Source organism: Chenopodium quinoa, unplaced genomic scaffold (genome assembly GCF_001683475.1).
Source record: "Chenopodium quinoa cultivar QQ74 unplaced genomic scaffold, ASM168347v1, whole genome shotgun sequence".
In the NCBI taxonomy this organism is placed as follows: domain Eukaryota; kingdom Viridiplantae; phylum Streptophyta; class Magnoliopsida; order Caryophyllales; family Amaranthaceae; genus Chenopodium; species Chenopodium quinoa.
Window position 1 is genome coordinate 9,068,827 of NW_018742914.1, and position 14,672 is coordinate 9,083,498.

The 14,672-nt window shown below is 34.0% G+C and overlaps 2 protein-coding genes and 1 pseudogene across 2 annotated transcripts; all 3 read left to right on the forward strand.

Moving 5' to 3' along the window:
* Nucleotides 1-1,652: 1,652 nt before the first annotated feature.
* Nucleotides 1,653-4,715, forward strand: LOC110728243 (F-box protein SKIP19-like). The gene is made up of 2 exons (XM_021907916.1): nt 1,653-2,482; nt 3,443-4,715. The coding sequence occupies exons 1-2, from the start codon at nt 2,067-2,069 to the stop codon at nt 4,287-4,289; spliced, it is 1,263 nt and encodes a 420-aa protein (XP_021763608.1). The 5' UTR covers nt 1,653-2,066; the 3' UTR covers nt 4,290-4,715.
* A 2,160-nt stretch (nt 4,716-6,875) lies between these two features.
* On the forward strand, nt 6,876-8,972 carry LOC110728245 (putative F-box/LRR-repeat protein 23). The gene is made up of 2 exons (XM_021907917.1): nt 6,876-7,449; nt 8,132-8,972. The coding sequence occupies exons 1-2, from the start codon at nt 7,037-7,039 to the stop codon at nt 8,667-8,669; spliced, it is 951 nt and encodes a 316-aa protein (XP_021763609.1). The 5' UTR covers nt 6,876-7,036; the 3' UTR covers nt 8,670-8,972.
* Nucleotides 8,973-9,992: 1,020 nt separating this feature from the next.
* On the forward strand, nt 9,993-12,888 carry LOC110728244 (annotated as a pseudogene).
* Nucleotides 12,889-14,672: the final 1,784 nt, after the last annotated feature.

The window sequence follows — 14,672 nt, forward strand, 5'->3', positions numbered from 1 at the left end:
TTTAGCTTCAAGCTTCTTTTATTGAACTTTCTTACCTTCTCTCGGGTCATAAGCATCGAAGAAAGCGTCAAGCACCTACACAAATAGACCAAGAGAGAAAAGAGTGAAAGAACACATAGAAAGACACGCAAATCAAGCTAGAAACTGAGCAAAAAGCATATTATTCACAACTAAGGCCTAAAACTATAAAATAAGACAAAGATAACTAAAACAAGACTAAAAGGAATAGAAATAACAAAGAAACACCAAAATAAACCTAAAACTAAGGGGGGGAAACGCCCTAAAATGTGTCATAAATGACACTTATGAGGGAGAGAAACCCAGAAGCCCACAAAGCCAGAGCCCACAACGAGCTTCCATCCTAAAACCAATTGGCAATAAGATGAGTAGTCCACTTGGGTTATAAACGAAAGCCCTTTACTTTCTTTTTCAATGTGGGACAAACATTTCTCACACTTGCACCTAACAATCTCCCCCTCAAGTGTGAGCCTATACACTCCCCCTTGAACAGATTTGCACCTAGAACATACAGAGCCCAGCTCTAAGGCAAGGCGGCACTCAGAGATGGTCCTTAACACCATAAGACCTAACACAGATGGTGCGACCAGATCAAACCTAGCTCAGATACCAGTTTTTTATAACAGATGGGGGAGAACACAACCCAGAAGCCCACAACGAGGTTCCATCCTACAATTAATTGACGAGGAGTAACCCGCTTGGGGTATAAAGTGAAAGTCCTTTACTTTTTTTTTTAATGTGAGACAAACACTTCTCACACTTACACCTAACATATAAACTCAAACCCAAAAACAGATTTGTCATTGTTCTATGACACTTCCTTATCTTAAACACTTTACCAACCCAGAAAAAGCCACATGTCTAAGCTTCCTATCTTCTTAACTCCTTTATTATGCTTCCTGAATTTTTCATTTTTCTTAAAATATTAATTAACCCACAAAAATCCAAATTAATAGAAGAGAATTGCATCTCGAGCTTCATCATCTCCCATGCAGTTCATCTTCATCTCCCTTCTTTAAATCAACCTTAATCAAAATTAATTGTCCATTTTGCCTTCAATTTTAGTCCCTTAATCTTTTCCCCCCTTCATTAGTAGCCTCATTTTGAATTCATTACTCTAAATGCGTTCATGCTACTATTTAAAAATGGAATATTCAAAAGTGTCTTATTCCATATGCCGCTATTTAAAAAATGGAGTAAAACATTCATCTAAGTGTCTTACTCCATCATTTTCAAATATATATTACACATACTCATTAATTATTCAAAAGCATACAAAACTTTAGAAATTATTACTCCCTCCATTTTTAAATACTTGCTCAATTTCTCGTGGACACATATGTCGATTTAAATCTTTGATCAATTATACCTTTAATTATTAATAAGTATAAATTTTATCAATTAATAATTAATAATCTAGTCATTAAGACGATTCCAACAAGTACCCACAAGACTATATTTTTTCTTATGTATAAATTACAAACATTAGTCAAAGTAGGATAAATGAATAGTACAAAAAGTAGAAATGGAGCAAGTATATAAAAACGGAGGGAGTATTATAATAATTCTGTACGCTGAATGAGCCTTTTAGGTTAGTTATCCGTATTCCGTACTCTCTCCGTCCTTTATCTACAAGCCTATTTTTTATTTTTCACGGGATTTAAGGAACTTAGAGAAACCTTAAAACTCATGATTGAGAAGTACAAATATACATGTGTGGTTATCGAGAGATAGAGAGAAAGAAAATATGGTTGGTAATTATTAAAGAGATGGAGAGAGAAAGTATTGGAAAATGATGTCAAATACAAAAAAAAAAAAAAAAAAAAAAAAAGAACAAAATAAAATTATAACAACTTATCAAAAGAGTGAAATATTGTCAAAAAAAATACATCTTTTAAATATAAATAGACATGTAACTTTGGTTACCAAAAATGAAATACATGTAGTCACGTAGATAAGGAAGGAAGGGACCTTCGTGTTTTTTTAGAACGTCTTTATAGTGAACAATCCTCACTCCATCCGTCCGTTAAAACATTTCATAGTTCATCATGTCTTCCGATTCTTCACTTCCCTCGCCCAAACCAAGCCCTAACACTAACCCCCAAATCCCTGAACCAGACAAATTCAATCCCAACAAGATAATTTCTCACAACAAAGAGATGAACATCCCTAATTGGTCAGATCTTCCAGAAGAAATTTGGTCCATAATTCTCTCAAAAGTTAGCACAATTGACATAATCGAAAGTGTTGAGATCGTTTGCAAATTATTTCGCAAAATCTGCAAACAACCTTCAATGTTCAATGTCATTGAAATGACTCTTCCAGATGGATACATTGATGATGTTGATCCTGATTTTGTTAATTCCATGACTCTATTTGCTGTTGATCGAAGTTCTGGGAATTTGGTCGATATTTATTTGGAAACTTTTTGCAATGATGATACTTTAATGGAAATCGTTGAAAGGTAACCATTTTTTTTTTGAAAAAAAAAATACTGTTTCTGTTATTATCCCCATAATACTATCCATGTTATATTTAGTTGTTAGAACTAGTCGATTTAATGTTATAATTATACAGAAATTGTGTGAAATTATTATACTTATCTTGAATAATTTTCATGATATTTTTGATTTATTTGCTGGTTGGAAGTAGTCTAATTTTCAAATTGAATGTAATATTTGGACTAGTGCCTTGTTACCATCTTTTTATATGAGTTCTTTTCTTCATAACACTAATTTTTACTAATTAAACCGATTTTAGTAGTTTTGAATTGTTGCTATGTAATTGATTTGTATTGTCCGATTAATTGCAAACTTGCAATAAAGGTGATATTTGGACTAATATCTTGTTTTCCATGTATTGTTGGTGTGTCACTGTTTTGTGTTTCAATATTAATATCTCATTTAAACCTGATGAAGAATTTTGGCCTTTTCCTAGTTTATTTTAATTGTATTGTTTGATTGATTGCAAACTTGCCATAACAGGTTTTATTTTGGGTTTAGAGTTTTCTTGTCAAATCAACTCAAATGTTATCAAGTGACAAGTGTGGCAATGTGTAGCTTGCTTGTTTTGTTGGGAATTTCTTGACGTGAATCCTACTGTTTTTTCGGCCTAATTTTTGTATATTGTTTGTAAGATCCATTGTAGGGTGTGTCAAATTCTTCGTAGTAAAATTCAAAAGGAAAATAATGGGCAGATGAAAGATCTATATCCTATTAATTACTCAATGATGACGGAAACATCTTCACCTTCGAATGACTCGTGAAAATGACAATCTGAAACGCATAACAATTAATTTGTCATAATGTATATCTTTCGTGGTTCCAATGTTAGTGACATATGGCCGCCTGGAGTGTTTTCCAGACCCTCTTTGTTGATAGTTTGCAACCTGTTTTTTTTTGTTAATGAACTTTTTTTTTTACAGGGCAAGGAATCTTAAGCATCTCCGACTTGGCCACCATATTGACTTATCTGACAGGGAACTGGTTGAAGCTGTCAAAAGGCTCCCAATGCTTGAGGAAGTGGAGCTTAATTTCTGTTGTTTCTATGAAAAAACTATTGAAACTGTTGGTCGTGCCTGCCCTTCATTGAAATCGTTTAGCATGAATAATGTTTGGCCTGAAAATCATAAATGCAATGAAGAAGTCATGGCTATTGCTAGAAGCATGCCTAATTTACACAATCTTCAACTAATTGGGAACCACATGACAAATGAAGGCTTGAAAGCGATTCTTGAAGGATGTCCTCTTCTTGAATCCCTTGATATACGTGCATGTTTTCACATTGATTTATCGGGGGATCTGGGTAAAAGATGTGAACATATCAAACACTTTCGACCACCTGATGCCTCTCTAGAACATTTTAGCCACCGAGCTTGCAAGTGTAATGCTGATAATACTCATACTCCCTCTTTGGTGGCGGGGTATTTGATGTGTGACAGGGGGAGTTCAAGGTTTAGCAGTGACAATCCAGACTGGGATGATGACCTTGAATACATTGACCATGACAATGTTGAGGAACCTGAATATTATTATGGCTATGATAATGTTTATGATTATGCCCATGCTGATGATTTGCAGCCCCTAAATATGCCTCTGCATCCGATCAACGAGTTCCCCAGTCAGATGGATCTCCAAGAATTCATCGACAATGACGATGGTGATGAGTACCCTGACTGGTACTGTGATTGCTGTTCTGGTATTTCGTCGCCCAGTTACTCTCCTCCTCCAGATATGGACTATGATGAATGGATTGATTCATTGATGCCTTAACCTTTTACTGAGATTTTCAGCTCCTTTGTGGCCTTGCTGGATCGAAAACCATGTTTACTGTTTTTCTTGGAATGATTTTGCCTTGTTACAGTTGGGAAGCTACGAAAGAAAGACCGTGTGCGCCCTGTTTTGTAATCTGTTTTTGTAATTTTGGCTTGGTTGCATCCAATGTTATATATCCTTCTTTTGTTGGTGGGGTGCAGTCTGTTGCACGTCCTCGTTTATGCTAGGCCTAGTTCTTGTAAGATATCATATGGGCGATATGGCCAGTCCTTGCCTTTTTTAGAAACTTTGTAGTTGCTGTTACTGCCTATCTTGTTCTGTTGTGCACTTATGGATGGGATTTAAGATTACAAGTTCTATTTAACTTGTACAGTTATGAATTCTGACATTTTCTTCTGTTGTAGTTTTTGATAATTTCTCCAATTACTCCTGTATAATGTTAAATTCCGTACTTTAATCTTCACTACCCAGTACCCATGCAGAGTTGCAACTTTTTTTTGCAGAAATTTGTACGGTTTCGAGTACTGTCAACAAGTCATAATGGTAGAATCGTCACTTTTATATTAAGCCATACACACAATATTCACCAAGATTACACTTCTCCCTAAATTAAGGGTGCTAATCTAAGAGGCCTGAGACCAAGCTTGGCTCATGACTCTTGCAATCGAACTCGCACCGAATTATGAGCTTTTTTGCTCTTAAATTTCTAAGTTAAAATTATCATCAAACTCAGCTTGAGTTGATACTGTAACTTCTATTTATATACTTAATAAATACTACTTCCTCCGTTTTTTTTTATTGCATCATAGGGTTTTGGAGGCAAAATTTGGGTAGTGGAAAAAAGTAAGAGAGAGAAATGTAAAAATACAAAATTGTCCATGTAATGTAAGATAAAATAAAAAGTAAGTGTGAAAAAGTAAGGGTATGTTGGGTATTTGCAGTGTGAACATACATATTTTTTATTCTAAAAAGGAAATGATGCAATAATAAGTAAACTTCCTAAAATAGTAAGTGATGCGATAAAAAAAGAACGGAGGAAGTATGATTATGCTTTTTTCTAACCTTAGGAGTGTAAATGAGCTAATACGTTCGTCAACTACTCGCAAACAAGCTTGGTCAAAACTCGTTTGTTAAGCTAACAAACAAGATTGAACAAAAATTTTAAGCTCGTAAAATAGATGAACAAAGCTCGAACAACGTCATGTTCGACTCGGTATGTTCATGAAAAGCTCGTTTAAGTCCATTTATAAGTTTTTACACCCCCAATTAAAATTCGAACAATTTATATATCTTTTATTCGTACATACTAATTATTTTATTATGTAAAGGCATGAAAACTCCGTCATTATCTTTTCTATAGAAAGAATATAAACATCTTATATAAAGTTACATGAATATGTTAAAATTTGAAAGAACTATTTTTTTAATGATAAATTAGGGCTCGTTTATTTAATAAAGCCCGATTTAAACCCGTTTAAGCTTGAACTTAAACTCGAAATACAAACGAGTATGTTCGTGAACAAAGCTCGAACAAGCCAAATTTTTAACGAGCCCAGCTCGAACAAGATTTTTAAAAGCTCGAGATAGTTCGAACATGAATAATTCTTATCAAGCTTAGCTCGAACAGACTAAAACTCGGCTCGACTCGGATCGTTTGCAACCCTATTTAACCTTCTTGTCAATACTCCATATTATATAAATCTTTATTGTTGTATTAATTAAAGTTAATGGTATAATTCTTGTATATAATATGTACTTCCTCTGTTCCCACTTAAAAGTATTATTTGTCTTTTGCATATGTTTTTAGAAAGGTAAATAAGAAAAATAAGATTGCAATGTTTGTTTGATTAAATGTGAATATAAAAAACAAAATAGTGAATTTTGATTGATTACAAGTTGCTAAAAAAAAAAAGAAGTAATAGAGCTTGATTGATTAAAACTTTTAAAAGTGAATAAATAATAATTTAAGGTGAAATAAGAATTTTATTTAGGAAAAAAGTTTTGTGAAAACAAAAATGAGACTTTCATTTTGAGGATAGATGGGTAGAATAAAATAGTTAAAAAAAACTTGTTCAAGTTCTTTCCATACATCTGTATCTCATAATATCTAGAGAACTTGTAGGGATGATACTTTGTTCTCGAGTTTGATAAGTGTCAATTAGTTTCAGGCCTTGTTTGGTAATTAGCTGTTAGCTGATGGTTGATATAGCCGATTATATTAACTGGTTATATTAGATGATTTGACTAATTGATTGTGTAAAAGTGTTTGATAAATAGTTGATTATTGTTAGCTGTTTCAATGTATTTAATACTTAAAAAAAAACTAATTGTTCAATAAGCTAATTTCAAAATGCTCTTATAAGAGCTTTTTCTAAAAGAGTTTTTTGACCCCAAAAAGCTCGACCCCAAAAAGCTCTTTTCATAAGCTATTTACCAAACACCAAAATTAGCTTTTTAATATAATCAAACCTCTAATAGTGTTCAATTAGCTAAAAGCTTTTCAAAAATTTCTTTGACAAACAAAGCCTTAGAGTGATACCAAAAATCAGAGATCAAATTCCGTTTAAGATATCTATTACTGTATTGTTTATCCATATACAGAAGTACATATAGTTAATATAGGGCCCAAAATGGCCCGAACATTACACTCCGTAAATAAAACTTCTCCTTTGTTAATTTCCCCCGCTTTCTCACTCCAATGAACAACTAACCCTCTCTTCCTCAACTCAGCTCCACTGTTCACCATGTCTTCAATCTCCTCTCCTCATCCAAACCCTAACCCTAACCCTAATCCCCAATTCCCCCAACTTTCAAATTCAATCAAATCAGCCAACTTCAAATGCAGGAAGTTTCAATCTCAGAACTCCCCTAATTGGTTAGAGCTTCCTGAAGAAGTTTGGTTCTTAATCCTCTCCAAATTAAGCACCATTCATGTAATCGAAAATGTTCAGAAAGTTTGCTTGTTATTTCGTAATCTCTGCAAAAAACCTTCCATGTTCAAATTCATTGACATGACTTTGGAAGATGCTTATATGGACTTGCCTTATGACCCGAATGTTATGACCCGATTCGCTGTTGATCGTAGTGGTGGTTGTTTGATTGATATTTATTTGGAGTATGTTTGTGATGATGATACGCTCATGTACATCGTTGAAAGGTACAACATTTTGATTTTTTATTTTTTTTCTTGAATTTTTGTCCTGCAATTTTTTGCTGTTTGATTTTTGCAGTTTTCTTGATTTTCGTAGTGTTGGATGATCTAAATGATGTTGGTGAAAGAAATGTGAGAAAAAAATTGGATATATTATAGCTGATTTTCTTCAGGTTTTGGGATTAGCCTTTCTCTGTCTAATATGCTCTTTAGTTGTTTCATGCTATGCGGCAGGATTTATAAGGGTGCGTTCTATTCAATTGAATTTGACTTAACTTATTGGAACTTATTTTAGTTGCGAATTGAACTTACGAAGTTTTAGAATTTGATTCTTTGGGAACCAATTATAATAAGTTGTGCTAAACACACCCTGAAAGTATTGTGGAGGGTGTTCTGTTTCAGTTAATTATAGCAGAATTATTGAATTAATCTATCTTGGATGTAGGGATTTTGCTCAACATTGAATCAACAAATAATAATTCATTTAGAAATGACAACTTTAGAGTGTAAAACCTCAAATTTATACTGCCTGCAACTAGTTTAGGACAGACATCTATCTATAGATTGGTTCTTTGGGGTTTGACTTTTGAACAATTGAGAACAAGAGATCTTTAAGAGAGCTCTTCTAGATCCCACTTGTTGAAGATTTTGCATTTAATATCTTTATATTCGTACAATTTTTGAATAGGTCGAAGAATCTTAAGCATCTACGACTTGGGCACTATTTAGATGTTTCTGATGCTGGACTGATTGAAGCTGTTAAAAAGCTCTCGATGCTTGAGGAATTGGAGCTTATTATCTGTAATTATTCTGTGGTTACTATTGAAGCTATTGGCTGTGCCTGCCCTTCATTGAAATCATTCAGCCTAAATGCAGTTGGGTCTAATAATTGTACGTTAGCTCGCAATGAGGAAGCACTAGCTATTGCTAAAACCATGCCTAATTTGCACAATCTTCAACTGATTGGGAACTATATGTCAAATGAAGGCTTGAAAGAAATTCTTGATGGATGTCCTCTTCTTGAATCCCTTGATCTACGTGCATGTTTCCTCATTGATTTATCGGGAGATTTAGGTAAAAGATGTAATCAGATTAAGTCCTTGCGACTACCATTTGACTCCACTGCAGATTATAGCCATGAAGCTTGTGAAGAATTCCTTGCTGACAAATGGAGCAGCCTACAGAATGATGATGACTCTGGTGGTAGCGGCTTCTTTGGCTTCTAGCCAAGTAGCCAACATACATTTTTTGGGGGTGTTGAGGATAAAAAAAAAAAACCTTACTATTTGATGGTCTCGTGGATTCCCCACTCTTTCGCTTTGCTGGTGAAGAGGCTGAAGACCCCTTATTTTTCAGCCCATTTTTCAGTCTTGCTGGATCTGCAATCATGTATGTACTTCTGTATCAGGTTGATTTTGCCTTGGTTGCTTCCCAATGTTTACTTAGCTCTTTTTTCGGTCTTAGCTTGCTGGATATACAATCATGTTTCCCAGCGAATTAATTTTTTCTTGGTTGCATCCAATGTAATAGATCCTTTTGTTTTTTTCCGGGTGAGTGGCAGCTGATTCCATATGGCAACATCCTTACTAGCCTAGTTCATATACTATGTAATTTATCATATATACTGTCAACCCTGACATTCAGAAACTTTTTACTTGTAGTCCCTGATAACCAATCTATCTTGTACACACATTGATTATAGTACGAAATACGAGTATTAAAAAACAATACTTTCAGAAGAATTTCCTCTTGCCACTCAAACAATACAAAAACAAAAAGAAGACTAACAGAGTTCAGAACGTGCAGCTAGCTCTTTCACTATGGAAACAAAACAAATGCAGCTTATCTTTATACAGTATATGATTTAGAGAAACCATATTGTAGGCACCTTGGAATTGAGCTCTTTGGCTGCAATCTCATTGGCAAAACTGAATGGGATAATGATGCCTGTCTCACGAGTTTTATGTTTTAGGCTTCAACTTCACAGCTTCTACAAATTAATTTTCCCTGGGAAGATTATTACTACAAAAAGGAGATTCAGATTTCAGTGTTAGGAATTAAGGAAGTACATTGAATTTAAGATTCAGTAACAATTAATTGATTAAAGTGACTTTTTGTCAAAGTTTACCTTACAAAATACTTCTTGCCCATACTTTTGTGATTCTGATAAATTTGACTTTTTTTTTTAGAGTTTACCCTCATACAACACACGAGTTTGTACATTGTTAATCTTAAAAACACAAACAAGATGAATTTGGATTGTGACGACGTATTTTCCGAAATTAATTAATAGTAATGTATTTTTCTAGCTTCTCATGAGTTTTGAAGTTATGTTTTGAGTAATTCAGCTCACCAACATCTCAATTCTCAATTAGTTTCCACTCGAGCCGAATTTTGACTGACAAGCAGAGTATTAACCACATTGAATCCAGATAACTGTGAGTGACATCTCATATTCTGATATTCACTCTTTCTCATCACAAAAGTTAACAACAAGATAATGTACTTGAATTTAAACGCTGGAGTACAATAGAGAATAGACCAAACACTTTTGACAAGCAACTAAAATCCATAAAAATACGGATTGTGAGAATGTGGGGCCATCATTAAAATTAAGGCCCAATCCACTACGAAAGTATAAAACCTTCAGTCCTCTTATTTCCCTCCATTTCCCAAATCCCGTCAACAAAAACTCCTTTACTCATTTCAATTCACTTCAACAATGTCTTCAATTTCCTCTTCCCATCCAAACCCTAACCCTAAATTCTCTGAACCTTCATCTTCGACCAAATCCAATCGCAAAAAGAGAAACAATCGAAACAGGAAGAAGAAGAAGAACAAGAACAGGAAAATTCCGAATTGGCTAGAGCTTCCAGAAGATGTTTGGTCCTTAATTTTCTCGAAATTATACACAATTCATCTAATCGAAAATATCCAGAAAGTTTGCATGTTATTCCGCAAGCTCTGCAAACAACCTTCATTGTTCAAGGTCGTTGATATGACACTTCCAGATGCTTATATGGACTTGAAATTTGATGCTAATGTTTTGACTCGATTCATTGTTGATCGAAGTTGTGGCTGTTTGCTTGATATCTACTTGGAGTATCTTTGTGATGATGATACTTTGATGTACATCGTTGACAGGTATATCATTCTTAGGTTCTCTATTTTTGATTTCGTGTTGTTTAATTTTTGCAATTTTTAGAGTTTTATAATGCTGAATTATCTGAATTTTGTTCATTTTTCTGGAAAAAATTGAATTATGTTGAGTAGCTCAGAATTAGAAAAGAAGTGAGATTATGTGAAGTTTAAATTTGCATTTTTTTTTTTTTTTTTAGTATTTGGTGTTAATTTGTCCGAATCTGAGTCAATATGCACATGCTGGTAAATTAAAAATGTCAGAAAATATGGAAATATTTTGGCCGAATTTTTGTTGTGACCTCATTTTTGATATTAGCCTATTAGGTGAATATTGGTCTCAATATTGGTATAGTGTGGTACAAAACTAAATACTACGTATAAAAATTGAGTTTGATGGATGGAGCTACCCTGTTCTGGAATCATCGTAATAATTTTTCCCGTTTATTTTAATCAATGTCAAGTAGACATGTACCAAAATTTGGACACATTTGACTCATTGGCAATGGTGTTTGATGAATTTGCTTCGAAGTTGTTTAAATTAGTAAAAGAATTTGAACTTTTATCATCTATCCATCTTAGAGATTTAGTGAATATTGGCATTGATAGTCATTTAGGTGTACATTTCTGTGGTCTCAAAATGTCAATATTCGTTCCAATATTGATTTAGTAATTTGCAAATTATTGCTTCCAGCTTTTAGTGCATTGACTGCTATCAATTATTCATATGGCTAATATATCATGATTTATCACTTTCATGTAGCAACTATGAGATGTGCATCGAACTTTCCAAGAAATTACCTTTGTGATTTTACTCTTGTAGACTAATTGTTGTACTTTTCCTGACAATTGAAGTGATAAAATTGTAGTTTTTTCCCAAGTGTACTACAGTGTACTCCTATTTTTTTAAGGTTGTAGATTGAAAAATGAATTGGGTAGTGACCTAAAGGAGAGCATCGGTATCTGGTTTTTTCATTGTATTTTCCGACCATAGTTGCAGCTAGAGCTGGACAGGGTAACTCTACCAGAATTGGATTAGGATCTGATATGATGTACATAGTAGTAGCACTTGACTTTAATGTTGACTGATCTGTCATATCCTTTGGGCTCTTAGGGGGATGGGGATTGTGCTTGAAAGTTCTTAAAAAGAGTTTTGATTTGGTTTGGTTTGGTTTGATCACAATGAAAATGTTTAAAACAGGTCAAGGAATATTAAGCATCTGCGAATAGGGCACTACATTTATATTTCTGGTGAAGGACTGATTGAAGCTGTAAAAAAGCTCCCAGCACTCGAGGAAGTGGAGATTATTATATGTAATGATTACTCTGCAGATGATATTGAAGCTATTGGCCATGCCTGCCCTTCACTGAAAGCATTCAGCTACAATGATGTTGGATCTAAGACCCTGGCATTTACTTACAATGAGGAAGCACTAGCCATTGCTAAAAGCATGCATAATTTGCGCAATCTTCAACTGATTGGAAGTCGTATGACAAATTAAGGCTTAAAAGCAATTCTTGATGGATGTCCTCTTCTTGAATCCCTTGATTTACGTGCATGTTTCCACATTGATTTATCGGGAGATCTGGGGAAAAGATGTGAGCAGATCAAGCGCTTGCGGAGACCGTATGACTCTACTGCAGATTATAGCCACCAAGCATGTGCTGATGATCCAGGACATTACGGAGCCTACAAGTTGGGCAGTCCATACAGTGAGTATGATTCTGATGATAGTGGCTTCTCTGGATATCCAGGGTACCTTGATTTCGAGGATGAATACCTTGACTACTTTGATGATTATGATGATCTCCCACTCCACTTCTTTGCTCAGTTTGCTGGTGCTGGCCTCGTAGACTATGATTTCTCTGTCTGATTTTTCAGCTCTTTTCCTCGTTGCTGAATTTTCGTTCATGTTACCCCGTCTGTCTTGTGTTAAATATGCCGTGGTTGCATCCGAGTGACTTCAGCTGCTATTTGACCCTTAGATTAACAGCTTGTTGCATCTGCAAAGACTGCAATGGTGTTTTCCGTAATGTCTCAGGGGTAATTTGTTGCATAGCCATGTTTTTGCTAGGTCTAGTTTTGTTTTATATCTTATTCAGTCTTAACCTATTCGAAATCTTTGTTTAATAACAGTATCTGGTACATAAATATTTAAATTATTTTTAAAGTGATCTGTAATTCTGTATGACTGTATGTCCTAGTCAATTCATGTTTGCCCCACTTTTGGGCTGGATTTGGCTCGTGTTTTCCGAATCGGATACAAGTTGGTTGGGATAGGATTGAATATTACTACATCATCAGATCTCCAATTTGGGCCATTTAGGTTGGGTTTTATTGGGTCAAATCAATTTTTTAAAGTATACCCATCACACCCTTGCGAGTCTCTATCCTCTCTTCCATATAAAACTCCCTATAGGCTATAACAATTGGTTTGTTTGGCAATCGGCCATAAACAATGATAATGACAATGGATTTGTAGGTAAATTCAAAAAGAAAAGGGAAATTCTCTTAGGTAATACTATGGTTTTATTTTTCTCAATGGTTGCGAGACCGACTTTATTTATTAGTGACTAGTATGTGTCCTGGACGTTGTCCTGGATACTCATTATAGAAAGTGTACTTATTTGTGGACATGTTTTGTATTATTATTATTATTAGAATTATAATGAAACAATAATAATTATTATTTTTATTAGTATTTATATATATATATATATTTTTTAGAAATGTTAGATAAAAAAATTAATGATACATGGCCATATTTATAATTATAATTACGTGGTTATTCAAATAGGAGTAACATTCTATTGTTAATTGGATATTCATATTAATTATAATATGTGGTGTGTTGATATAAGTAAAATTTTACTCAATAAAAAGATAATTTTTTTTTTTCAAAAGAATTATAAATTATTCTATGTATGCTTTTTTATCTTACACAAATCTATCCAATCTAATCTAACGTGACATCTAATCTAGTTACAACAATATCTATTTGTTGCCTACGTGGCGCAACACTTGACAAAAAATTAGATTGCCAAGTGTCGATGTCTCGTGGCCTGGCTGCGAGACCGACTTTATCTAATACCGAACTGATATAGTTTTGTGCCCGAACGATGCCCGAATTGTCTTAAACGTTTTAGCTTGAATGTTAAATATGATTATATAATTCCTTTTGATAATGTAAAATATTTAGACATACAATAATTTAGCAACTTCCTTATATAAAACGGAGTATGTAGTAATAAATATATTAGTAAAAAGAAGGTTATCAGTTTAGCAACTTCCATTTAGGGATCAATGATTATGCAATACCCCCCTATAAAGCAAGACACCACAATGCATTAACAAATTAATTGGGTCAAAATCAAAAGAGGACAACCCAAAGGTAGCGCTGCTAGACTGCTAGTGATATCAGCAACCAACAAAAAAAAAAAAAAAAAAAAAAAAAAAAAAACTATGTGCACAAGTATATTCAATACAATTCCATTATAAGCGTTTATCAGTTGTTAGAAAGCTACTTATCCTATAACCACAAAATGAACATCATTGCAAACTTGTGTGAACTTCCAATCCCCCTTTAAAAGTATACTCCTTCCCTATCATCCGTCATTCACATAACTCTAGTGTTCACCGAAGCAATCTTTGTACTTCGTATTAAAAAGTGACATAGCACCAATTAAGCACTCCCTAGTCTCAACAGCCAACATTCTAAAATACAGACTGCCAATTCAACGTGCCGGTGCCAAGCAACTCTTCAACCAAGTAATCAAATTGATAGTTCATCAGACCCTTTCAAGAGCCATACACAATTAAGCTAAAGATAGAATTACATAAAAGAATTAAATTACAGACAATATTTATATGATAGTGTACTTTTTACATCCCTTTGTTGCAAATATGAAATGGAGATAGTAGTAGAAAATACATCCCTAGTGGAATCTCGCCCTAAAACATTCTTTTGGATGATAAAGAGAAAACAATCAATTAATAAGAACCAATACGTCATACACGGGATGATGGTTTCTACTTATCTGTTATGTGAGCTGTACACTATGTTATTATAATCCAAACACTTGTAATTTAC

Excerpts from the sequence above, each read along its gene's own strand:
- LOC110728243 (XM_021907916.1), top strand. The coding sequence starts at position 2,067 with ATGTCTTCCGATTCTTCACTTCCCTCGCCCAAACCAAGCCCTAACACT. Across the intron at positions 2,483-3,442 it reads TTAATGGAAATCGTTGAAAG|GGCAAGGAATCTTAAGCATC; the intron begins GTAACCATTTTT and ends TTTTTTTTACAG.
- LOC110728245 (XM_021907917.1), top strand. The coding sequence starts at position 7,037 with ATGTCTTCAATCTCCTCTCCTCATCCAAACCCTAACCCTAACCCTAAT. Across the intron at positions 7,450-8,131 it reads CTCATGTACATCGTTGAAAG|GTCGAAGAATCTTAAGCATC; the intron begins GTACAACATTTT and ends ATTTTTGAATAG.